Source organism: Puma concolor, chromosome B2 (assembly GCF_028749965.1).
Source record: "Puma concolor isolate L17-30 chromosome B2, mPumCon1.1.hap2, whole genome shotgun sequence".
NCBI classification, from domain to species: domain Eukaryota; kingdom Metazoa; phylum Chordata; class Mammalia; order Carnivora; family Felidae; genus Puma; species Puma concolor.
Genome location: NC_141671.1, coordinates 82,098,923 through 82,125,192, shown reverse-complemented (window position 1 = coordinate 82,125,192; position 26,270 = coordinate 82,098,923). Strand labels below are relative to the sequence as shown.

The window sequence follows — 26,270 nt, the reverse complement described above, 5'->3', positions numbered from 1 at the left end:
TTCCATTTTCTCTCCCATCTGGTGGTGATGTCCAGTTTCCTCATCTCTTTCACTGTGTGCGCCTCCTGGAACCTTTGCATCTTCTCTCCTCACGCAGATAGTTCGGGTGAAACTTTAACCAGTCTCCCCTCTGGTGGCGAAATTCATCTCTCTGATGGGATGATGAATTTTAGTAACACAAGAGCTTGTGTGGGATTTTCTTTGAGGACAGCATCTCAGAACCATGGGCTAGTCTGCTAGGGCTCAGTCACCACGCCTCTGTCTGCCCTTCCCATGTCACAGTCCCCACCTGTACTAAAGAGGATCTGTTGTGTTCAGTCTGTATGCTGCAAAGGCCAGAAGGCCTGTTGTTTGATGGAACCGTATGAAATTGCCAATGGTTGATTTTCGTTGTTGATTTTCGTTGATTTTTCATCAGTTTTTTTTTTTTTATGAGACTTTCCTTTTTAGAGAAGTTTTTGGTTCACAGCACAATTGAATGCTCCTGCCCCCTGCCCCTATACACTCATCACCACCAGCCCCCCTTATCAACATCTCCCACCAGAGTAGTGCATTTGTTACAATTGAGGAACCTATTTTGACACATCATAATCACCCAAGTCCATAATTTACATCAGGACTCATTCTTGGTGTTGTATATTCTTTTTTTTTTTTTTTTTTAATTTTTTTCCAACGTTTTTATTTATTTTTGGGACACAGAGAGACAGAGCATGAATGGGGGAGGGGCAGAGAGAGAGGGAGACACAGAATCCGAAACAGGCTCCAGGCTCCGAGCCATCAGCCCAGAGCCTGACGCGGGGCTCGAACTCACGGACCGCGAGATCGTGACCTGGCCGAAGTCGGACGCTTAACCGACTGCGCCACCCAGGCGCCCCTGGTGTTGTATATTCTATAGATTGGGACAAATGTATCCACCATGACTATATCATTGAGTAAATTCACTGCCCTAAAAATCCTCTGTGCTTCACCTGTTCATCCTTCTCCCTCCCCCAGCCCCTGGCAACCACTGGCCTTTTTACCATCTCCATAGCTTTGCCTTCTTCCAAAATGTCATAAAGTTGGAATTGGCCCATTTCTGACCTTCAGAAATGGCAAACCTAACACATTTGGGGGAGATTTTTTTTAACTCCAAAGTTTGGGGCTGAGGGTTTTCCAAATGATTCTCTAAAAACCCCCAAATCCAGGAAACCAGAACTTTGACTCCCTGTAGTTTTCTGGTTGGTGGTGATTTTGCTGGCCACTTGGACAGACCCCAGAGAGGGATGAAGAGCTGCCACAGGGAAGGTGTGAGGCTTTCCAGCACATCTGGACATCTGGATAGGCTGCTCCGATAGGATACTTGAGCCCGGGCTCCTTAAATATACATTTTGTAGGTGCCTAGGTCCTGGCCTAGCCATTCACGAGTTACACTGCAATGCCAAATGCAAAAATAAAAGTTGGAAAACCCCCAGAAACCGGGCTTCTGTCCTCCCGTTCAGGCTTGATCAGGCCCCCTCTCTTCTCTCTGCTGTCCAGGTGTGTGAGAAAGAGAAGCTGTTGTCAGAGAGGAACCAGCTGAAAGCCTGCATGGGGGAGCTGCTGGACAACTTCTCCTGCCTTTCCCAGGAAGTGTGCCGCGACATCCAGAGCCCCGAGCAGATCCAGGCCCTGCACCGGTACTGCCCCGTCCTCAGACCCGTGGGCCTCCCCGCAGCCTCCAGTATTAACCCTGCGCCCTTGAGCGTGGAGCAGAACCTGGCCGCCTCCCAGGGCGCGGTGGGGGAAAGCGCCCCCTGCTGCCTGGAGCCGGGAGCGGCTCCCCCCGGGCCCCCCTGGGTGCCCGGCAACACCTCGGAAAACTGTACTTCCGGGAGGAGGCCGGAAGGCGCTGACCCCGGAACCTTCTCGGAGAGAGGGCCTCCTCTTGAATCCAGGAGCCAGACGGTGACCGTGGATTTCTGCCAGGAAATGACCGATAAGTGTACGACCGACGAACAGCCCAGGAAAGATTACACCTAGTGACGCGGCCTGCCTCCCAGTTCTCACGCCTCTCCCACCCAGGTGTTCTCCGGTCAGCCTGTGGTGCTGCTCATCTGTTGTCTGGAAGAACCGAGAAGGAATTTGGTGCACACTACAGCGTTCTTAGCAGCAATACTGTTTCTGAGTATTCCCTCCTCTCTTCAAGCGGGAGTGATATACAGTTCCCTTCACAATGGTGCTACCCCTTGCTCAGGCGAGGAAAGACGGGCGGTGCTGACGCTGCCTGTCTGTGGGTTAATTTCAGTCTCAACAGGGATAGACTAGAACACCTCTAGGACCCAACCACGGATTTTTTTTCTCAGTGGCCCATGTCACAAACCCTATCTCAGGAATTTCTTCTGAATGTTCAATTTTTTTCATTGAAGACAGCTTCTATACACATCAAAGTTTTATAGCTAGACTGTACATATTATATATATAATATATATATATATAAGATATATATATATCCATATGCAAAAGTCCTGCATGCCTCAATTTTCTCATCCTAAAACTGGAAAACTTCATTTCTCATTTATAAACAGGTTCCAACATTCCTCTTCTTTTGTCTCCGATGCTAGAACTAGTTTGGTAACTGTTAACATGGTCATTTTTCTTGCTTCACAGTTCAATTTCAATTTGTACTTATTTATGGAACAGAATTCAATGTTGGAAACTTCTTTTGAGGCTTTATTTCAGACCCTTTTTTTGTTTGTTTGGTTTGCTTTGGGCACCGTCAGATGGTGTCATCTGAGTGTTGTGGGTTGTTTTTTTGTTTTTGTTTTTCTTGCAGATACTGTACAGTCATGGTCAACTTTGCCACTTGCACTGAGTTTTGGGTCAAACCTATTTTCTTAAATGAAGTTGTTAACTTCGGTATAACTCGAGTATACTGTATATTCTTTGCTTTTAGTTTAAAAGTAAGACATTTTAGCTAATTAAAAAGCACTCAGGTGATAATTATGTAGGAAAAATAATCTTGCCAAATAATGAATTCATCCTAGGATGTGTAGACAATAATCTGCTTGAATATTTTTATATTTCACCTCCTCCCCACCTTTCCCAGAAGCAAAGTTTAAATGCAGAGAGTTCAGAGTTGATGCTGGATGTTCAGACTCCTAAGTGGGGAGAGTTTGGACGTCCACTCAAAAGTGCATCCAAACAGCAGGAACCCATGATTTTGTACCAGAACTCAGCAGGCATTGGCTCCTAAAAATCAAGTTAGAACTATTTTCTCACCCAGGGGGCAAGTCCCATTCATTTCAACCCATCCTCAGGCCCCTGCCTGCCCGTGAAAGTGCAGTGCAGGAGGAATTTCTTGGAAGGATTTGTCTGATCAGCCACCCCACTCCCTTGCCCAGGCCCCAGCTCCCAGGACATCTCACCTGAGTGGGTTTGAATCACAGCGCCAGGCGTCCTGGGTTAATGCAGTTCACCCAGAGTAGGAGAGAGCAGGGCACATGTAAGCCTGGGGTCTGTCCCTAATACAGGCAAAAGCATTTCTTTCTCCCTCCCTTCTCCAAATGCTTTGAGTTGAATTCTGAGGTTTTTCTGCTCGTCTCTTGTCCAAAGGCAGATTTCATTCTGAGGCTTTGGATACAGTATGGCCAAGGAGCCCTCCCTATCCCCTTCCCCCACCACACACACACCTACCCTCACCTGATGATAATTTTCTTCTCTTGCTGCAAAACTGGTTGGCTTGCAACCCACAGAGAGCAGCTTCCCTTGGCTCTGGGGGCGTGCTGGCCCCTGGCCACGTTTACAGGAAGATGTGCCCAAGACCCTGCCGCCAGCCTAAGAGGAGGAGGAATCCGCTCCCTCCCTCCGGTCGGCCCTCCAGCCTGGCTGCAGGTACAGTCCTGAAAGGTTTGATGTGGGGATGGGGTGGTGGGCAGTGGGGACTAGATGGTTGACTTTGTTTCTTTATTTGTGCCATTGTTTGGACAATATTAAAGCTGCATGTAAAAGGGGAAATTAGTATATGACGTAGGCGAAAAGTGAAATCATAGTAACATATGTTTTAGTATTATTAACTCTTTTCTGTACAAATATTAGCGCTAAATGTTTAAATATGTATGAATGCCAGAAATTTGTTGGTTCATGCGGTAGGATAAAAAAAAAAAAGGCTTTTCTTTTAAAATAGTTCCGCTTTTAAAACCTGCCTCTGGGTTTTTGTTTTTTCTCGTGTGCGTGTGTATGTGTGTGTGCTAGTCTGAGTCAGATTTTGGTAAAGCTCAGCGTTGGAGCTGCCATTTTTATTATGGTTGTTGGAATTTCTTGGCCTAGTGGAACGGTTCTGTGCTTCACCGTGGGGTTTGCCTTTGTGGAAAACTGGTGACAGCTGGAATTTAAATTCAATGTGAATCATGTGATACATCACAGGTGATATACATCCACAGGTGTTAATGGTGGAGGAGTCAGCCAACAGTATTGTTTAACTCTCATGTTGCCTTTTTTAAGTGACCTCCTCTTCTTTTGAAAAAAGAATGTTTTCTGCTAGTATCATAACCAGGTCCAAACAAGCTCGCTGGCATGACTTACCCTGGCGACAACTCATGTGCAACTGGTAGTCTTGACCACATTCCATCAGTCTCCCCGCTGTCTGTTGTTTGGTCCGCACACACACACCTGTGCCACGGCCATTTCCAGGTGGGGAGGGGTCTCCTTATTTCCCTCCACCCTAATTCAGCCCACATCCTCCTTCCACCCACCCCCGCCTCGCTTTTCTCCCCCTTCCCCAATCAAACCCCTACAATGGGACTGGTTAAAAACACTGCTTGGAAAACTGTCTTTCCATTTCTTAGAGATTTTTAACAGGTTGTTATGATTTTGTTCACTATGTACCATAAACAGTGACTGGCTTTGTGCAATTGTCTATGTGACTTGTCTTGTCTTTTACTACCCTGAACCATGTGTTCATCCAAATTGTTTCTGGGTTGATTCAAAGGGAGGACTAGTTGGGGACCAGAATCCAAATTGCCTCAAGTGGAGTTTTAAGAACCAGCCTGTCTCCTTTCCCTGGGATCCCTTAGTGAGGCCCATGTCTTTTATGAAAAAGAAAAGCAAGTTAATAGCAAAGAACAGTGTTTGCACAGCATGGTGGCATTTAATTGTGCTTTTAAGGGTCCTTCCTTACAAAAATAAAGGACCCTGCTGCCATGGCCTGCTTAGGAGGATCCCTGCCACAGCCGAGTTGGGTCTCCAAAAACGTAGGCGTGAGCCGTTGGGGCAGGAACAGTGGAGGTGGCCCTGTGGCTGGTTAACATCCGCCTGGATCTAGTCCTCCCCTTGGATCCACCTTTGTTCTACTTGTATGTCCAGACAACCTCACTTCATTCAGGTTGGTCAGGCTTTGGGCAGGTGAGTGCTTTGCTGTATGTGTTTGTTTCTCTGCGTTATCTGGGGGTGCCTTGAATAAAATCAAACTTCATTACATACTGATTCTGGAACAAAACAGTTGCGAAAACAAAACAAAAGAGCTGTCAAACTTACTAGGCCATCCTGCTATTTCTATTCCGGGTTCCCTACCAATGACTCAGGCGTCAGAGGTGATGCTGCAGTATAAAACATTATTTTGTATATTGTACAAGTAATTTATTAACTGTCTTTCTAAAAGTATGCTGCTTTTAAGATGCACTATGACTTTGGATTTAATCCTTGTATTGCTTTCCTGAGGAAGTAAAAAAAAAAAGGTTAGTGATTAGAATGCCAGCTGCCACTTCTCCTTAAAAAGGAGGCCAGGGACCAGCTCTAGGACTTGCATGACAGAACCGCCAGACATCGAGTGGGCACAATGTGAAGTTCAAAGCTATTATCAAGAGGTCTAGGAGCGCCTGGCTGGCTCAGTCAGTAAAGCATGCGACTCTTGATCTCGGGGTTGTAAGTTTAAGCCCCGTGTTGGGTGTAGAGATTACTTAAAAAAATCTTCTAAGAAAAAAAAAGATCTATACCTACACTTTCTCTTTTAATATTTTATGATTGCCATTAAAGAAGAAACAAAGGTGTATAAAGTATACACCTTTTAAGAAACTGCAAAGTCCCGTCCCTATGGGCCGCTCCACACCCTGTGGTAGCAGAACCCTCTCAGAGCGAGTAAGGCCTGTGAAGCGCTTTCAGACCCCACTTAGCTGGACCTCTACATTACACCCCATTTAAACTAGCAGCTGCTTAATAAATGACTTCAATATGCTCCCCTACCGCTTACAGTCTTGAAGGAGTCGCAGACCTGGAAGGGAGCAAGAATCAAGTTTTGTCCTCAAATTACTGTAAATAGACTGAGGGACAGAATTTTTTTTTTTTTTTTTTAAGGAATAAAGCTGTTCACTCTATCATGAGTTAGTATCTCTTCCCAAAATTGAGGATCTTGTTGTAGGTGCAGTTTTTGGCGAGTCAGTCCACAGTGCCGTGCCCTATGTGGAGTTGGTTTTCGTGCAGGAAGTCTGTGTGCATAGAGGCAATCTGTGTTCAAGCTGTATGTTTCCAGTACCGCCCGAGCCATCTCCTGACCCAAGCATCAAGGACTGATGCTGTAGAATAGAATATATTTGTGCACAAATAGTGTGTGCAGATAGTATTTGTACATAGAAAGGACCTATTGTGGCAAATTGAGGATAAATTATTCAACTGACGGTGCAAACACATTTCTTGTGAAGAAAAGGAAGTGTATAGTATTTTCCTACACTCCACCCTGGGAGGTGATATTTATATCCAGTGAATATCCACGCATTTTAATCATAATATGAAAATGACGCTGCCGTTCTGTGAAGAATACCCCTTGGTTGCAGAGGCCCCACTTTGTAGCTTTGGTTTGATGTTGTGACATGGTGCATGCGTCTCGCTATCAAGCAATGGCTAAACAACTCTGACTTTCACTTCATTCCAGTTTACTGACCTCAGATAAAACAGTGGCCCTCCTTAGAAGCAGAAGTGCACCAAGACCATCCATTCAGTGCCAAGTGTTCCTGGGGGGTTAACGGACACGTAGATGAGGAAAGAGGGAAGGGACTTGGACAAAGAGGGTTTTTCCTACCAATGATGCTAAGTCTCCTACCAAAACATGTCTGCAGGCAGAGGGGTGACCTCCACCTGGTCCTAACGATGCATTGGGTGCGTGTGAATGCTGGGATGCCGTCATTCACACTCTGACACAAGAGACCCGCCACTTCTAGTGAGTGAACAGGAACCTTCCAAATGCACTTGGGAACTTTGGGCTCTGGTTAGACACAGCCGTTCAAGGCAAGCACCACCTTTGCTTGTGAGGCCAAAAGGGCCTGGGAGAATTTGTTCCAGAACCAGTCTGATACAAGTGCACCTCTAATATATGCCTTACAAACTCCAGAGGCCATATTCAAAACAGGGTCTTCTCAGTGTATGCAAGGGGCCACAGCCCTTCTTCTCTTCCTCCCCAGGTCGAACAATACGGACAGTTTCACACATATCTACCTGTATAACCCTCTGTACCTCTCATAACTGCTCAACGACTGTAACAGGTTACATCAGGTGTTTTTCTACATACTTTTTACACAGATTCTATGCGATTAATGTAACTTAATTCAATGCATCATTTTATTGTACTAGTTCTTAGGCTTGTCTTTTTTTTTCTAAGTGATTGTGGTTTTTGTTGTGGTTTTTACTGTAAAAATGAAATGGCTGTTGATGCTTATTCTCTGTAACTAAGAATTTTTACCTTTTTTGGGGAAAAAAAAAGCATTGCTATGAACTAATGAATTGAAACTTCATTTACTCATTGTAAATACACTATTGTGCAAAAAAAAAAAATTTCACTCAGTTGAATTGCTAGTGTTAACTGAATTTTGTCTCGACACCATTTCTGTTGATGAAATAAAGACATATCATTATGCATTGTAGGCTGGCTTTCTCTGCCCCTGAACCCTGTTACAGATCACAGGGCTGGAGGCCTTAGGAAATCTTTTCTCCCAGAGAAGCCATGTGACTTCCTCTAGTTTGGACCTTTACCTGCTACCTGATTAATATGATTAGAAATCTAAAACATGTGATACTGCTAAAGTGACTCCTCAGATCCCCAGTGCCTGTGAGAGTAGATAATAGGCATTAAATGCAATTTCCTGGTTTTGATGTTGTGGGTAGCTATGCAAAATGTCACCACTGGAGGGAGGCTGGGTGAAGGGTATTGTTTCCTACAAGGGCATGTGAATCTACAAGGATCTCAAAATAATAGGTTTAATTTAAAAGAAAAAGCTAAATGAAAGTCAGCCAAGAGAAAGGGGCATTAAACCAACACCAAGATACAATGATTAGCAAGACAGGGAGTTTAGAACTGTGGTTAAGGGAGTAAATACATTACAACTAGAAAAGTATATCTGATCATTTTGAATCTTGGATTTTGATATAAACAGAAAGCAAGGTATTGAATGGAGGGCAGGCCAGATGACCATGAGCGATGCTGGCCTCACGTGTTCTGGCTAAGCTGTCAGGCCATAAATAATACGTTCTCATGATGTCTGAAGAGCGCCGTGCTGCTGAGATCTGAGCTTCAGGAAGTACATGGCCTTGCCCCATCCACCAGATGGGAAAACTGAAATTTAAGGTTACTGAATTCTACTCTCTGGGCACCCTACTGAGACAAGGAGGAAGGGATTCCAGGGAGCATATAATGGGGTTAGCAAATGTGTGCTGTTCTGAAAACAACACAGTTATAACATTTTAGGTGTGAAAGGTAAAATATAGTTATTTGCATGAAGACATGAAGTTATTTAATCCATTCTAGAAAAAGCAGGTGAATCTTTGTCTCAAAATTTGGTTAAGAAAACCTGGTCATTAAGCGGCGCCTGGATGTCTCCGTCAGTTAAGCCTCCGACTCTTGATTTCAGCTCAGGTCATGATCTCATGGTTCTTGAGATCAAACCCCATGTCGGGATTCACTGTGACAGCATGGAGCTTGCTTGGGATTCTCTCTCCCTCTCTCTCTGCCTCTCCCCCACCTCTAAAAATAAATAAATAAATAAACTTAAAACATGGTCATTTAGAACTGATGGCCACTTGCACCTTTGACCCTGATGTTTGCACTTGTGGCAGGAATGACCATCATAGTTGGAAATAGAATTAAAAAGCTATTGTGTGTTGCAGAAGGGAAGCATTTAAACACCATCCTGCCCCAAATGGGCAACAGCCATTATTTCCTTTCCTTTGAATGTGCACCTTTGAAGGGATTCATATCTACTTCCAGGGTACAATGAGGATTCTCAGATTGGCTACCCCTATACCAGTCCCTGCCAACAGTTTTGTTGTATCTGTTTGTAAATAACTAGGCTCTTCTTTCAAACAGTTCTACTTCTCCAGACCGTCACCCCTACCCCCTCAATTAGGATGCACTAGCAAGACTGTACTTGATGTTTGACATCAGCTTGTGATAGTACCCAGAGTGGGATGGGTTTCCAATTCTCCCCATTGAGCAGCTTTGCTTTCCTGGTATAAATGAATGTGATACTTCTTGGTGTCAAAGAATCAAGGCCCAGAGAGATGGAAAAAGCCACTCATCCCACATCCCATGATGCAAGTGTCTTTCCTTTCATTTGATTCAAGAACACGATACCTTCTGTTTTCACCACCTCTGACTCCTACAGATCCCAGCATATACCTGCCACTGGCCTGCTCAGTCAGCCAAAAAAAGCCATTGCTGGTTCTTCATGGCTAGATTTTATTCTTCCCCTTTGAAGACCAGTGCATCCCTGAGGCAGTGATCCTCATCCTAAAGCAATAGATGGAAACCGTCAGAGACACATCAGCATTTACTGGTAGCATTACATTTTACACTGGTCCTTTAACTTTTTTTTTTTTCTAAGTGGGCTTCATGCCCAGCGTGGAGCCCAACTTGGGGCTTGAACTCATGACCCTGAGATCAAGACCTGAGCTGAGATCAACAGTCAGATGCTTAACCAACTGAGCCACCCAGGTAGGTGCCCCTTTTTTTAAACCTCTATTTGTGCTGAACAGTTGATGACATTATAAAGGCTTCTGAGGGTAAAGGAAATTTAAATCAAAGAAAAAAAGTGCTGCCCTACAGACTCTTCTGAAAGAATCTCTCATAATAAACCTATTGACAGGACATGACAGAACACTAGTGAATAAGGAATAGACTGGAGAGTTTAAAGCGATGCGTACTATATTGTCTTTGGCATCTATACATAAACATACATTCATTCAACCAACACTACGCTGCATGCTGGGCATCCGAGACTTAAAATGCACAGGCCTTATCCTTGTAGCTTTCACAGGTTAGCTGGGCAGACGGATGTGCAAATAAATCATTGCCCGGGGGCTGCTGATTGTTACGGACAAGAGAGAGAACACGACTTTACAGCTTCCTGGAAGGAGTCCAGGCCTTGGAACAGCTGGACCTGGATCTGGGTTTCAATTCAGCTGCACTGCATGCACTTTAGCTGTGTGACCTTTAGCTGTGGGGCAAGTTACTTAGTCTCTTTGAGCCTTCTCTGGTTTATAAAATGGGGGCAAACAATAACTTTGCACAGTTGTAGATAAAACAGGTATAGATAATGTGTCTTAAGCACCTGGAATATGGTATGCCCCTTAATGGCACCCACTTGGACTTGGCCCCAGCATCATTTTCATCCACCTGGTCTTCACTGGCTCTTCTACCAACTCACTGTGGAACAGATCATGCCTCTTCATATCTCCACGCCTCATTTCCACTTCTGCAAAGTATGGGGACAGAGAAGACTCAGAAGCCATTTGGGCTAGAAACACAGACCAGCCCCATCCAATGCTGGGCTCCCTTCTGCAATATCCCAAGCAGTTACCCAATGTATTAGGGTTCTCCAGAGAGACAGAACCAATAGTCTAATCTGTCTATCTAGTCTGTCTGTCTGTCTTTCTATCTATCTATCTATCTATCCATCCATCCATCCATCCAATGGTCCCAACTGCCTCTGCTATGCCACTGCAGAGCTGGGGTGCTCTCTGCAGTGAGCAGGTCAACAAGCCCTATGAGGCTGCTGGATGGGGGAAGGATAGCCGCTCCTCAATCCTTCTCCCCTCAGAGTGGCAGCAGCTTTTACCCCTGGATTTTCTCTCAGGGTGCACACTTCCTCCCTGCCTAATCCTGCCAGAGATCAGACCTGCCTCAGGTAGTGAGGCCAAGTGGGGCAGTAAGAGGTTGATCCCAGCCCCATCAGGGAAGGGAGGTCTCCTGTGGAGGTGGGCCCAGGTGGGAGCACCCTGTACACACCCATCGCCTGGCAGGTGTCTCTGTGGAGGGAATGGTTCCCACAATTCTTCTTGCAGTTTGAGCTAACAAAGGTGCAACTTTTCTCCTGCAGATGCTGGTTGGTCCTTGGTCCATTTTTCTGGCCCCAAGCATGAATTATTTTTTCATAATAGATGAAAGTTCTAGAAGCATGTTCTGAAAGAGGAAACAAGACAAATAAAACTAAATAGACTCAAAGGGCTTGTAAAAGTCAGTCCTGACAACCCACCTGGGACCCTGTATATGTCACAGATACCAGGGATCCAATCAAACCCTGTTGCTAAGACAATTCTAGGTTGACCCAGAGATGAATGCCCACGTAAGAGCTTCTATTCCCAGAAACCTCTGATCCCACCTGCCATCTTCTTATTCTTCTCCGGTTGTTGTTTTTATCCAAAATCCAGGTCTAAAACTGTAAGCCAACCTTTTCCAAAGCTCCATCTTTGCCCCTTTTACAATTAGCCAGATTTTTTACTTTGTAAAATGTGGGAAGTGATCCATTGTGGCATATTCTATTTTGCAGTAATCTATCCTTGATCCTAAAAATATGCTACACTTAGGCTCCCTTGTGCAGAAAGAGCAAGAAGTAGCAACAAAGTATAGAAGACGGAACTTGGGTTGAGTCAGACAGGCTTAGGATAAAATTCCAGGTCATTCACTCATCCAGTAAATATTAATTTATGTCCCTGCTATGTACGAAGGACTATGCTTCATCACATCCTAATTGTATGACTTTGGGCAAGTCATCTATTTCTGTATCCATAAAATGGAAATAATTACAGAAAGGAAGCCCACGGCAGTGTCTAGACCACCATCAGGCTCTTAATGAAGTGCGTATCTTTCCTCCTCTTCTTTAGATGCTTTGTTGATTGTTCTATAAAACTTCTCAGCCAGGGGCGCCTGGGTGGCTCAGTCGGTTAAGCTTCCGACTTTGGCTCAGATCACGATCTCACGGTCCATGAGTTCGAGCCCTGTGTCAGACTCTGCTGACAGCTCAGAGCCTGGAGCCTGCTTCAGATTCTATGTCTTCCTCTCTCTCTGCCCCTCCCCTACTCATGCTCTGTCTCTCTCTGTATCTCAAAACTGAATAAATGTTTTTTAAAAAAATTTTTTAAACTTCTCAGCCAAAGGGCTCAATAAATTAGTACAGTTCATCCTCAAAACATCCATCCAATAATCCTTGTTAATGCTGAGTCAAAAAAAAAGACCTTCTCTCTCTTTTTTAATGTTTATTTATTTTGAGAGAGAGAGCATGAGCAGGGGAGGGGCAGAGAGAGGGAAAGAGAGAATCCCATGCAGGCTCCATGCTCAGTGTGGAGCCTGACTCAGGGCTTGAGTTCATAACCACAAGATCATGACCTGAGCCGAAATCAAGAGTCAGATGTTTAACTGACTGAGCCACCCTAGCACCTCAAGACCTTCTGAAATGACACAAAGAACCTAGAAGTAATAGAGATTTTAGATTTAATATAATATTAAAAATTCAAAGATGCTATAAACAGGGATAAGAGACCAGGAGACTGGGAGAAAATCTTTCTATATACATACAAAGAGTTAACATAATATCATATAAGAGCTCCTAAAAATCAGAAGAAAAACAAATATCCCAACAGAAAAGATAGGAAAGGATCATTCTTGGTAGAAATACAGATGACCAATAAACATGAACAACCTGACCGGTAATTACAGATGTAAATTAAAATGAAGGGGAACATGTCTAGTTCATCAAATTGCAGGGGTGGGGGGGAAAGATAATGGCTGGTATGAACAAGAATGTGGGAAAAGAGGTACCAATGTACTGATAAGAAAATAAATTGGTGTGGTCCTTCCTAAGCAAAAATTTTCAGCATCTATCAAAATATAAAACATGTATGCCCATTAAAACCAACAATTCCACTTAAAGATATATGTATGAAACATTCACTGCAACATTGTGTGCAGGAGAAAAAAAAGTTAGAATGGCTAACTGGCCATCAAGTGTCTTATGGCTCATTAATACCATACAAAAGCATGAAGTGATGTAAAACTGAGGTAGTTCTGGGGCACCTGGGTGGCTCAGTCAGTTAAGAATCTGACTTTGGCTCGGGTCATGATCTCATGGTTCATGGGTTCGAGCCCCACATTGGGCCCTGCACTGATGGCTCAGAGCCTGCTTCAGATTCTCTGTCTCCCTCTCTCTGTCCCTCCCCTACTCATGCTGTCTCTCACACAAAAAAATAAGCATTAAAAAAAAAAAAAAACTGAGGCATTTTCACAAATCCTGACATGGGAAGATCCCTGTGATGTATCATCAACTGAGAAAAAGCAAATTGCAAAGACATCTCCACATCTCTACATGATCACATCTATATTTTAAAAATTAACATATATGTGTGGACATATATTTGTCCTCAAAGATGGATTATGAATACCTTGAGAAAGGTAGGGGTGTGTTCCCAAGCTGTTCACAGCAGTTGCCTTTAGGGAGAAGTGAGAACTGAATCTAGATGAGAAGAGATGAATCCTCACATGGTCAGGTTCCTATTTTATTCTCTATGTTCTTTTATATTGCTTTAATTTCTTTCAATGAGCATGTATTACTTAATTTGAAATACAACAAGTAAGAAAAAAACTGTTCTTCCATGCAAACCATAAATGATGGTACCCCTGGTCTGAGCCACATGCCTCTTTCACCTGGGTCATTGTGTAAGCCTCTAGCTGGCCTCCCTGATTGTACTCTTACCCCTTGTCTTAGTCTATTCAGGCTTCTATAACAAAATACTGTAGACAGGGTGGATTATTTATTTCCCACAGCTTTGGAGGCTGGGAAGCCCAAGATAAAGGTACTGACAGATTCACTATCTCGTAAAAACCCATTTCCTGGTTCATAGATAGCTGTCTTTTTTCTGTGTCCTTACATAGCAGATAGGATAAGGAACTCTCTGTGGCCCCTTTTATAAGGGCACTAATCCTAATCACGAGGGCTTTACCTTCATGACCTAATCACCTCCCAAAGACCCCACCACCAAATACCATCATATTGGTGATTAAGTCTCAACATATGAATTGGGGGGGCGGGGGCACAAACATTCAGACCATAGCAGCCCTATAATAGACTCTCCAGAAAGTGTGTTTTTTAAAATGTATGTGTCAGATCACCACCACCCCTCTGCCATCCAACCCAGATTCCTTTCTGTGGCCTATAAAGCCCCATATATCAGCTCCTGACTGTTTCAACCTCACCCTTATCTCTCCCCTCCTTGATAATGGCCCAAGAGAACTCTGCAGGGCCTTGGCACAGCTGGCTCCATCAGTCATGCCAAGTCTTGAGGCGGGTGGTGCATCCCAGGCAGAAAGACCAAGAAGTGCAAGCATCCTCAGCTTTTGAAGCTACAAAAGGAGAGCACTCTTTATCACTTGAATGCCCCGAAAATTGGAAAACTTCACAGGACAACCTTCTTCCTAATGCCAAAACCTCCCTCCTCTATAGCCATGGTTCTGAACTCTGGCTGCACACTGGAATCATCTAGGAGCTTAAAAAAAATACTGGTGTCCAGGCTCCATCAGCAGAGATTCTCATGGGGGAAAATTTCAAAGCTTCCCTAGTGATTTTATGTGGAACTCAGCAAGAGAATTACTGCTCCATTGCATCTCTGCATTCAACAATGAGGAAACGTCTCGTTTTCAGAGGGTAGCATGGGTTCCTAAAACTCAGCCAGCCCTCCTCCCCAGGCTCACTTGGCCAGACCGGAAGTCTGCTTTCCATGCCCAGCTAAATCTATCCTCCAAAAACCAACCTTGACCAAAATTATTTAGCAATCAATGAGCTTGGACTTGAAGAAACTGTGGGGTTGGGTGAAAGTAAGGGAAATGTCAGAGCATAAAATCATGGCTCCTCCAAGTGACTTTTTTAACCTTCTAAAATAGAATGCATTTCTATTGCAGGACAATTCCCTCTATGGGACACATCATAAGTGACAAAGCAACTATGGTCCTACCAGAAGTCAGTTCGCTCTGAAATGTCAAAATGCATCTGACTGAGCCCTAAAAATTCTGCCATGTAGGACCTAAGACAGTGTAGAAAGCAGTTTACAGTCCATGTTTTGACCCTAGATGATTATAATCCTGTTTGCTGCACTAATTTCTAATTAAAGATCTCTCTGTTGGCAAGAAGCATGATGTGTCAGCCACAGTGCTCTGGAGTTGACAGCTGTGGCCTCAATCCCCAAGTCTTCCTGCCACTTGGGAAGTGAAGTCTCCTGTCAACCCTGTAAGAGGTCTGGGGGAAAGTTACCATAAGTAGTAAAGCTCTGTGTCCAAAGACATTATTTGTAATTCCCAGAAACATTAAAAAAAAAAAAAAACAAAAAAAACAAAGGGAAGAAAGTGGAAGACAAAAAAGAAAGGGGCCTATCATCTTCATCATCTTTTCTCCAAACTCACAAAAATGGCTGGCCTCTCCCAAAAGATAATCTGAGAGATTAAGAAAATCTGTCTCTACTAAACACTACCGTGTCTCCCTCAATTCTCTGACAAAACAAATGCTCCTCTTACATGGAAGCAGGTACAAGAGAGGGAAAATGATTAAAACTGTATTGCTGACTTCACAAATGTAGGTAAGAAGCACGAGTCACTGGCAAGGTTACTCTAAAATAGTGGTTTTCAACACTGGCTGCACATTGCAATCACCATGAGAGTTTAAAAAATACTAATCCTAGGGGCACCTGGCTGGCTCAGTGAGTAGAGCATGTGACTCTTGATCTTGGAATCAGTGTTTATATATATATATATATATATATATACATATATATATATATATATACACATACATATATATATACATACACACACATACACACACATATATATGCATATACAGTACAACCTTGGTTTGCAAGCATAATTCATTCCAGAAACAAGCTTGTACTCCAAAGCACTTGTATATCAAAGTGAATTTCAAGAACCATTGGTTCAGTTGTGATCATGTGACATTCAGCATCACACACTACTCATATTGCAAGACATCACTTGTTTATCAAGTTAAAATTTATTGGAAATGTTTGCTCATCTTGTGGAACACTCACAGAACAAGTTACTCGCAATCCAAGGTCTTACTGTATACAGTTTACATATGTATACACACATATATATGTATATAGTTCACATATATATACATACATACATAAATACTGATCCTGCATCCCCCCCACCCCAGAGATTTTGGGTTAAATGGAATTGGATGGGTCCTGGGCATGACAATTTTTTAAAGCTCCCAGATGACTGTAACTCGTGGCCAGGGCTGAGAACCCTGCTGTAGTTTGTCATGGGGTTCCAAGTAGCCACACTCTGATCTTAAACATAGTCTCCTGGGGGCGCCTGGGTGGCTCAGTCGGTTAAGCATCTGACTTCAGCTCAGGTCATGATCTCACGGTCCATGAGTTCGGTTAAGCGTCTGACTTCAGCTCAGGTCACGATCTCACGGTCCATGAGTTCGAGCCCCGCGTCGGGCTCTGTGCTGACAGCTCAGAGCCTGGAGCCCGTTTCAGATTCTGTGTCTCCCTCTCTCTCTGCCCCTCCCCTGTTCATGCTCTGTCTCTGTCTCAAAAATAAATAAACGTTAAAAAAAAAAAATTTAAACATAGTCTCCTGAATAGATGGCCGGTCACTGCCAAGAAATGAATATCAGTTTGAAAGAAGTATTATAGGAAAACTCTGAGTAGGATGATGCCTCCTCAAGATATGGCTTTAGTGTGGTAAAAATATCTCTAAACTCACAGGATATATGAAATTGGGATAGAGATTCAATCATCAGAGATTTAATCATTATCATTAACAGGAAAAAGCAAATGTATAAGTTCAACCAAGTGAGCTCAACTAGGGGGATTTCTTTCTAATGGAAAAAAAGCTATTATGGGGTGCTTGGGTGGCTGAGTCAGTTAAGTGCCTGACTTTGTCTCAGGTCATGATCTCACAGTCCGTGAGTTCAGGCCCCACATTGGGCTCTGTGCTGACAGCTCAGAGCCTGGAGCCTGCTTTGGATTCTGTCTTCCTCTCTCTTTGCCCCTCCCCTGCTCACTCGCTCGCTTGCTCTTGCTCTCACTCTCTCTCTCAAAAATAAACATTAAAAAAAAAAAAAAACTTTTAAAGCTATTAGGAGCAGTGGATAAAGCAAATGTCATTTTTTCTTTTTCCAGAACTGAGAAGAGTCCACAGTAAATATCCATTATGTCTTAACAATGGCCAGGAAATGCTTATTCCACACTGGCTTTTCAGAGAACAGAATTAAAATCAATACTATATTGATTTTAGTCTTTGTGAAATATAGCACCAAATATTTGTATATGACCTTTAAATGCCAGAGCTATTAAAACAATGGAGCACACCCTCCTTCTTTAGCAAGACAAGGGTTGCTGAAGGTTACAAATGCTCTCTTTTGATCCATTTTCCACACTGTGATAGAAAGAGCTTTCTAAAATGTAATGCTGATCCCTTAACTCCTCTGCTGCACACCCTCTATGGGTTCTCCATTGCCTTCCCACAAGGCCTCCATGACCCTTCTCCACCCTTCCCTCTCCATAGCCTTCCTACCACTCAGTGCTCCAGCCACATGTAGCTCCCCAGACATCCCTGCTGTGTCACACCTCTCAGCCTTTGTCTATGCTGCTCCCTGTACTGGGATGTCCTTCTTTCATGCACCCCAGTCCTCCTAGTTCTGGAGAAATTCACTACATCTTTCAAGACTCAATTCAAAAACAATAAAAAAAAAAAAAAAGACTCAATTCAAAAGTAACTTCAACAATGAAGCTTTTCCTGACCCATTCATAAAGAATTGTCCACTCCTTCCTTTGCCTGCGCACTCCTTCTAACATGGCACCTTACACTTGATCACATTTATGTTTACCTGTATAACTTCCCCATCTAGACTCTGAGCCCTTTGATGGGAGAGACAGTATTTTATCTATTTATAAACCCAGCTCTTGCAAGACTGAATGATATAAAGTAAGTGTTCAGTAACTTTATTCATGAACTGAATTTAACTGAATGTACTGAATGACTGGATTCAACTCTCTATAAATTAACCTCCCTCACCTCCTCTCCCTCTCTCTCAACACACACATATACACACCAGGAAATTGGAAAGGGACGACTAAGAAGCAGCCAGAGTGGAACATCTCTTGTAATAGTTCTATGATCAGTCCTTACTTACCATTGATGTTCTATACCCAGTGGCAGAAGGCAGAAGCGAGGGACTATTTTCCCGGTGCAGAAGATCCAAGCAAGAGCTGTTCTGAGAACTGAAGCTTCTTGAGTCACTGTGCAACTGTCCCTTTTCAGACAGCAATCTGGACAGAAAGCTGGCTTTGCGACTATCCAGGTGAGATCTGTCTGTCCAGACCCCACTCTCTCTCATGCTGCCATCGCTGTCTCTACAGTGACTGTGCAACTCTGTAAGAGGCTCTCCTGAGGGTCGTAGATCCTGGGACTGCTCCCAGGTTCCTATTGCATAGGATGGGCAATGTCTAGGAGCCATCTCTGTACCTAGCCAGGACTGGGACTTTACATTTTCTAGGCCAAATGAATGGCCTGGTTGCTGTCCCTGGTGCTGAATTCGAGTACTGTCATCCCAGGGACATGGGCTGTGGACATGGAGCTGTCCTCTGTGCTGATCCTTCTCAGTCCACTCTTTTTTAATACAGCAAGGGTCTACTTCAAGTTGCCTGGGCTGTAGGCTTTCACATGTGGTTTTAGACTTCAGCACATTGACTTGAAAGACTTGCTGTTGATTGTTGGCTTGAAGTAAAGAGATTCTTTTAGGCAAGGGAGAGCAAATCATACAAGGCTGTGCCACCGAATATTTTTTCAAATGGAATGGAGTGCCACTTTCATCCTCAATGTCCTCATTGCTGGATTTCTCATAAAGTGCCCTCATGATTTTCCTGATTCCCAGATGAGATATTTCCAGTACATTAAGGAACAAAGAGATGGCTGCAATGCTGTGCATAAAGAGCATGAAAATTGTCTTCTCTGTGGGCCTGGATACAAAGCAATCCACTGCATTAGGGCAAGGAGATTGAGTGCATTTGTAAAGGGGGTGCATTTGAAACCCATAGAGAACATACTGGCCTATCATGAACCCTACTTCCAGCACAGATCTCGTTAAGATGTGTAAGACATAAGTACGGAGCAGACATCCTTTCAGAGGGACTTTATGGATTCTCTTCTGCTCCTCCAATCTCTTCAGCTCTCTATCTATCCTTTGTTGCTCCTCCAATTCAAGCTCTGGATTCTCCATCCGGACTCTAAGGTGTGACTTTTTCCTCTGCCTCTCCTTTTCAAAGGCCCTGAGTCTATAAAGTGCATGGCCCATATACACCAGAGAAGGAGAAGACACAAAGATTATCTGTAAAACCCAGAACCTGATCAAAGAGATAGGGAAAGCATCATCATAACAGATATTGTTGCAACCTGGCTGCTGGGTGTTGCAGGCAAATGCTGACTGTTCATCATCCCAGACATCTTCAGCAGCCACACCCAGTACCAGCATTCGGAAAATGAAGAGAATGGTCAGCCAGATTTTCCCCACTATAGTTGAGTGGGAGTGAACTTCCTCTAGGATGTCACCCAGTAAATTCCAATCCCCCATGGTAAGAGATTAATGTCTGAAACATACAGAAAGTACTGAAGTTAATAGCACCCATGGATATAATGTATAAAGACACAGGCTCATTAATAAAGCAGGTTCTTTTTTCATGTCAGAAAAGCTATGAAGCATTTTCCAGCCCTAATTATTTATGGCCCATGCTTGATGAAATAGGATACTTCCAAGGAATATGATTTGGGAAGAAAAAAAAACTCAAGACCCTGCACAATCTGATCCAATTTCCTGCCTATCCTTTCCTTCTCTCTGACACAAAGTTGACTCATTCCATATATGCAATGGCCCTCATATTTGTACAATGCATTCCATCTCAAGTTTTGTTCATTTCTCTGCCCAGATGAGAGGCCCCATTAACCAGACATTCTACATGATCTTGCATGAGTCTCAACTTTTCCAAGAAGTTTTCCCTTGCCATCCCAAGTCAGAGTGGTTTTTCCCATTCCTAAATGCCCACACTATTTTTTATACCACTCATTTGGCACTGTGCCTAAAATGAGTTTTGTGAAGGCTGTGTCTTACATCCCTCATCTTGTACACTCTTTGCAGATAGGGACACATTCTATAGCATTTTGTTCTTTGCACACAGAAGGTATCAATAAATAATAGTGGGATGAATCATCTTTCCATTTTAAAACTCGGTTCCTTGGCCTTATCACTGGAATAATCATCACACATAAAACAAAAAAAAGTAAATCCTCATTATGTATTATATTATCCATGCTCCCACTGCAAGAAAACAAATCAGCCAAATATACCCTCTGGAACTGGCACAGGATACCAGTGAAGATTAAGCAGACACAGAAACAGTACCAGACATGTGATTACATTCACAACGCCACATGTGGAACAGCATGTTTTCATGAAAGCTTTGCTAACTTAGAAGAAAAGTGAATATAAACTGCTTTTCTAGCAAGCTTGGATCCAGGAAAGAATTAAAGCAGAGCTGACATGAATAGGTTATTTGGTTTACCCTAAAAAAAAATGTTTTTCAAAGTTCAATGAGATTAAAAAGTTAGATTAAAGGCTTCTAAGATGTAGAAGACTTCCCAATATGAAAGATATGAAGAAAAAACAGGAAAAGTGTTATTAAGTTAAAAACCAATAATGAAAGAATTTTCTCTTCCATAATTCACCCATTCAATAATATTTACTAAATCTTACTATCATCTAGGCATTGTCCTAGATGCCAGGGAATTCAACAGTGAACAAGATATACCTGGTCCAGCCCTCACAGTATTTGGTCAGTAAGGAATCTCACGGGGCGCCTGGGTGGCGCAGTCGGTTAAGCGTCCGACTTCAGCCAGGTCACTATCTCGCGGTCCGTGAGTTCGAGCCCCGCGTCAGGCTCTGGGCTGATGGCTCAGAGCCTGGAGCCTGTTTCCGATTCTGTGTCTTCCTCTCTCTCTGCCCCTCCCCCGTTCATGCTCTGTCTCTCTCTGTCCCAAAAATAAATAATAAAACGTTGGAAAAATAAAACAGAAAAGTAAGGAATCTCACTAACATAAAATAAACAAATCGTGAAAAGAATGGATGAATATCAACTCAAAAATACAAGAGATGGGGTGCCTGGGTGGTTCAGTCAGCTAAGGATCCACCTCTGATTTCAACCCAGGTCATAATATCACAGTTATGAGATCAAACCCCACATCATTGGGCTCTGAGCTGGGTGTGGGGCCTGCTTGAGATTCTCTCTCTCCTTCTCCCTTTGCCCCTCCCCTGCTTGTGCTGTCTCTCTCTTTAAACACACACACACAACATGGAATCATTACATTTTCCCAACGTATCTCCCAAAAAAATAAATTCCAAGTGGAATAAAGTATTAAATGTAAAAACGCCAACCATAGGGGTGCCTGTGTGTCTGGCTCATTTGGTTAAGCACCCAACTCTTGGTTTAGGTTCAGGTCATGATCTCACAGTTCATGGGATTGAGGCCTGCATCGGGCACAGACAGCACAGAGCTGGCTTGGGATACTCTCTCCCTCTCTCTGCCCCTACCCAACTCTCTCATCTCTCTGTCTCTCTCAAAATAAACATTAAAAAAATTTTTTTAAGTTAACCATATAAGTATTATAATAAAATATGAAAGAATGTCTTAGAATCTTGAAATAGAGGAAGTTTTTTTTAAGCACATCAATGCCAGAAATTATCATTGGAAAAAATTTTTAGATTTTACTCAGCAAAACTGAATGGCAAAACTGGAGCTGTCCCAGAAGGCATTTGGGTCTAGAAGACAATAAAAACAACAAAAAATACAAACTAAATGTAAACATTTGTGAATAATCACTGAATAGGTAGAGAGGAGATCACTCAGGGACAAGAAAAAGTGAGCCAATGACAAAACCCTGAAAAATAACATAGGAGAATACGTCTACAAATAAAATACAAATAAAATGAATACAAATAAAGTAAAAGTGAGAAATGGCCAAAGAAAGTTGGGGGGCAGGGGGAGATTATGAAAACAGAGAACCATCACTGAAACCAAAGGATAGAGTTTCAAGGAGAGACACAATGCCAAATAGACATACACATACTCCTATTTATATGAATTAAATGTGGGATATACCATGCTCAGGGATTGGAAAGCTCAGTATTTGTAAAGCTGTCAGTTCTCCCCAAATGAATTGATTGATAGATTCAATGTGAGATTTTATATCAGATTAAAATAAAATCCTATAAATGTACATATATATGTATGCACATGTATATGGTGTGTGTGTATATATATATGTATATACACATATGTGTGTATATATATGTATATATATGTGTGTATATAGTAGATATATGTAGAAATATACATACATATATATATATATATATATATATATGACTTTGGACTATATGACTATATGACTACGGAGACTTTATGACTTTGAAAAAAATACAGGGCACACACCAGGAAGTTAATACAGGTTATTGGAGGTCTCTAGGAAGTGATGACAGTGGAGGGGGGTAGGGGAAAAAAAAAGGAAAAAGAATAAAGACTCTTCTTCTAAGCAAGTACGACTAATTTTTTATCCAAAGTAAACATTTATATAAATTTACCTGTATATGCATACATATATATAAATTTTTTAAATAAAATATAAATAGTAGATACCTCTCTGAATTTGGGAGGGGTATTAATGAGACTTTTATTTTACTCTATATGCTTGCGAATTGCTTGAAATTCAAAATTAAGAAGGTAGTTACATATACTACTTGTAAATAAAATATTAGATTTAAAAATTTTGGACTTATGCCTTATTAGCTGAAGCAACAATTTACTAAGTTCTATCCTCTCTTAAAGAGTTCAGGTGCTTTCTCATTATTCCTTTAAAAATCTACAGACATTATTCTTTTTTTCAAAAATTTTTAAATGTTTATTTTTGAGACAGAGCAGGAGTGGGGGAGGGGCAGAGAGAGAGACAGAATCTGAAGCAGGCTCCAGGCTCCAAGCTGTCAGCACAGAGCCCAACATGGGGCTTGAACCCACAACTGCAAGATTACAACCCGAGCTGAAGTCGGACACTCAACTGACTGAACCACCCAGGCGCCACTAGACATTATTCTTTATTAAAAATTAATTCCTGAGGAGCCTGGGTGGCTCAGTCAGTTGAACATCCGACTCTTGATTTCAGCTCAGGTCATAATCCCAGGGTCGGGGGATTGAGCCCCATGTCAGGCTCTGCACTGAGCATGGAACCTGCTTAAGATTCTCTTTCCCTCTGCCCCTCTCCCCCACTCGTGCACTCTCTCTTTCTCTCTCTAAAATAAAAAATAAAGATAAAAAATAATAATTCCTTTAGCACTTAAAAAAATATCTAGAGCTTCTATTTTATATAAAAACACTGAAATGGGAAAGTTAACTCAATTTGTTAAATTATCCTCTACTTGGCAGTCCTAACCTATTTAATGTTTCTATTGCCAGTATCCCTTTAAAACTTGGGAATTATTATCTTTAAATAACAAGTAAAGGAAAACTGGTCCAACATGGAAAACAGGAATACAATCATGCATATTGACATGCAAGAGCAAAATCCTTTAGACAAATATTCCTGTTTCCCAAAAGTAACTACTTTTTATCAATAATGAAAACAGGTCCTAGAAATATTCTTGAATTTTATTATCAAATACTAATTTAGCATCTCCCATGTAAAAACTGGTGCTCCTTTCCTGAATTTTATTTCAGATCTTATCTTTCTATCCCCACAGGGATTTCCTATATTTCTCATAAACAAGGAAGTCCACATATTTACCACTTACCTTATAGGTGGTCAAAAATAATAGTAACTGCTCACAGAACCTTAAAGTTGGACCGTGAGTGGCTAATTAGTGAAAAACTGCTGCTGGTTGCAGATATAAAGCGTCTAATCAGCTGGGTGTGGGGCAGGATCCAGAATGAGCACAGTAGTTTTGATCAATGGAGTCTAACCTAGTTCTCTCTAGAGGTCAAAATGTCCTCTGGGGCTTTGCAATTCTCTTGTGATATTTTCCTCTAATTGACCCCATGCCTGAGCCCCTCCTGGTATATCATATTTACAAATGAAAAGTGAAACAAATGAGAATTTTCCTATCTTTTTTGTGGATGATCACAGTGATTTGAGTTTTGGGTGCATTTCTTCCAACCGATTGGGAATCCATGTCATAGATCAATGGGTCACGTCCAATTTCATTCAACAGCTGCCTGGGATGAGTCTTGCCTCATGAAATGTGAACAAGTAAAAATGGAGTGACAATCAAGCCCAAAGTGTTCTTGCAAATCATGCTAGGCTGCAAGTAGTAACATCTCAAAAAGAGATCAATAAACCAGAGAGGGGGCTGTACATGTCTGTAGATTATGCGTACTACCAATACTCTATTAGGCTGAAAGAGGCAGCTCAGGATATCCCCACCGCCCCCCCAACCAACTCCAAGTGGATAATCTGAAAGCCTTAGAAAGCTCTGTCAGATTTTTTGGAGAAAGTATTTGAATTCCAGAGAGGTCAAATAACTTGTCCAATGTGGACAGAGATTAGGTCTCCTAATTCCCAGTCTTACATAACATCTACATTAGTCACATCTCAAGTACAGTCTTACTGCCATCTTAGAAGGGGTGACAGCAAGGGTGTTACTAGAACCCAATGGTGACTTCAAATCACAGCTCCTATGCACATTTCTGAGCCTGCTCTTTTCTGCTTAAATTTTGAAAGTATATAAAACTATTTAGGGTGGCTGGGTGGCTCAGTTGGTTAAGCATCCAACTTCAGCTCAGGTCATGATCTCACAGTTCATGAGTTTGAGACCGACATCGGGCTGTCTGCTGCCAGCACACAGCCCACTTTGGATATACTGTCCTTCCCTCTCTCTGCCCCTCCCCCACTTGCTTGCTCTCTCAAAAATAAACATTTTTTAAAAACTATTAATAGTTCCTATCACCCGCCTATTCTATTTTCACATATTTAGTTTTTAAAAAAGGATAATAAAGGCTAAACAGGTGAGGAGCTCAAATTTCCACTATATCGCACACTAGCCTCAAGTACAAATTGCCAGAATTAACTAGAGGCAAAAACACATGATGTATTAATATATGTATTTGTATAGTACTGGGCACACTGTCCCAAAAAGCCCTTGACATTTAATTCTAAAATTCACCTGAAGACTAATGAATGTAATACCTTTAATGCATTTTGTCAGAGTCAAACATTAAAATCATACATTATGCATTGAGTAATTCAGAATGGTACGCAAGAAACTCCTATTAGTTGCCTCAAGGGAGGTAACTGAGTGACTGGGGAACAGGTGGGATGAATAATTTTACATTGAATCATCTGAACAGCAAATGCATTACCTAACTCAAGATAATAATGTTTAAACCAGAAAGTGAGGTTTAAAAAAAAAAAAAAGTCCACAACCCTATGTTGATGTATTTAAAAATCTCCCGCAGGGGCACTTGGGTGGCTCAGTCAGTTAAGTGTCTGACCTTTGCTTTCGACTCAGGTCATGATCTCACATTTGGTGAGTTGGAAGCCCACATGGGGCTCTGTGCTGACAGCGCAAAGCATGCTTGGGATTCTTTCTCTTCCTCTCTCTCTCTGCCCCTCCTCCACTCACTCTCTCAAAAATAAATTTTAAAATAAACTTAAAAAAAATAAAAATAAACTTTTCCCTGATAAAACAATCTGATCATTCTTGAAGAGTTTTAGCAAGCAGAGGATTGGCACAAAGTCAGCGACTCTCCCATATCCTCATAGTAATAATGTGAAATGTCCCCATGAGGTAATACTGCCCTGCACTGCTGCTGGGGGGGAGGAGCTCTACGCACTGCCTCATCCCCACCAGCCCAACGGCTCAGCAGGAATTAGCACACTAAAGGATGAGAATCAGTGCCATAGAGAACAAGTTTTGTTTTGTTTTTTCAAGTTCCAACTT

The 26,270-nt window shown here is 42.4% G+C and overlaps 2 protein-coding genes across 10 annotated transcripts in view; one reads left to right on the top strand and one right to left on the bottom strand.

Annotated features, from left to right (window-relative positions):
• Positions 1-7,860, top strand: part of BACH2 (BACH transcriptional regulator 2) — a 356,529-nt gene extending 348,669 nt beyond the window's left edge. For all 8 annotated transcript variants that reach the window (XM_086707426.1, XM_086707429.1, XM_086707425.1 and 5 more), the window contains one exon: positions 1,516-7,860. In XM_086707426.1, coding sequence (XP_086563552.1) covers positions 1,516-1,998 — 483 coding nt within the window. In that variant the 3' untranslated portion in view covers positions 1,999-7,860. The remainder of the gene's footprint in view (positions 1-1,515) is intronic.
• Positions 7,861-8,185: 325 nt separating this feature from the next.
• Positions 8,186-25,411, bottom strand: GJA10 (gap junction protein alpha 10). Of its 2 annotated transcripts, XM_086707430.1 has the most exons (5): positions 24,126-25,411; positions 18,429-19,881; positions 11,225-11,398; positions 10,548-10,691; positions 8,186-9,727 (listed from the first exon to the last, which is right to left on the bottom strand). In XM_086707430.1, exons 2-3 carry the CDS (start codon positions 19,863-19,865, stop codon positions 11,360-11,362), a joined length of 1,476 nt encoding a protein of 491 aa, XP_086563556.1. In that variant the 5' UTR covers positions 19,866-19,881; positions 24,126-25,411; the 3' UTR covers positions 8,186-9,727; positions 10,548-10,691; positions 11,225-11,359. The 2 variants fall into 2 exon arrangements, with proteins under 2 accessions (XP_086563556.1, XP_025781573.2); XM_025925788.2 differs by lacking the exon at positions 8,186-9,727 and having other exon boundaries at positions 10,124-10,691.
• Positions 25,412-26,270: the final 859 nt, after the last annotated feature.

Coding starts and splice junctions, on each gene's coding strand:
- GJA10 (XM_086707430.1), bottom strand. CDS start 19,865: ATGGGGGATTGGAATTTACTGGGTGACATCCTAGAGGAAGTTCACTCC. Junction 11,399..18,428: donor CTGGGTATAGAACATCAATG/GTAAGTAAGGAC, acceptor TTCCTCTTTCAG/AACATGCTTCTAGAACTTTC.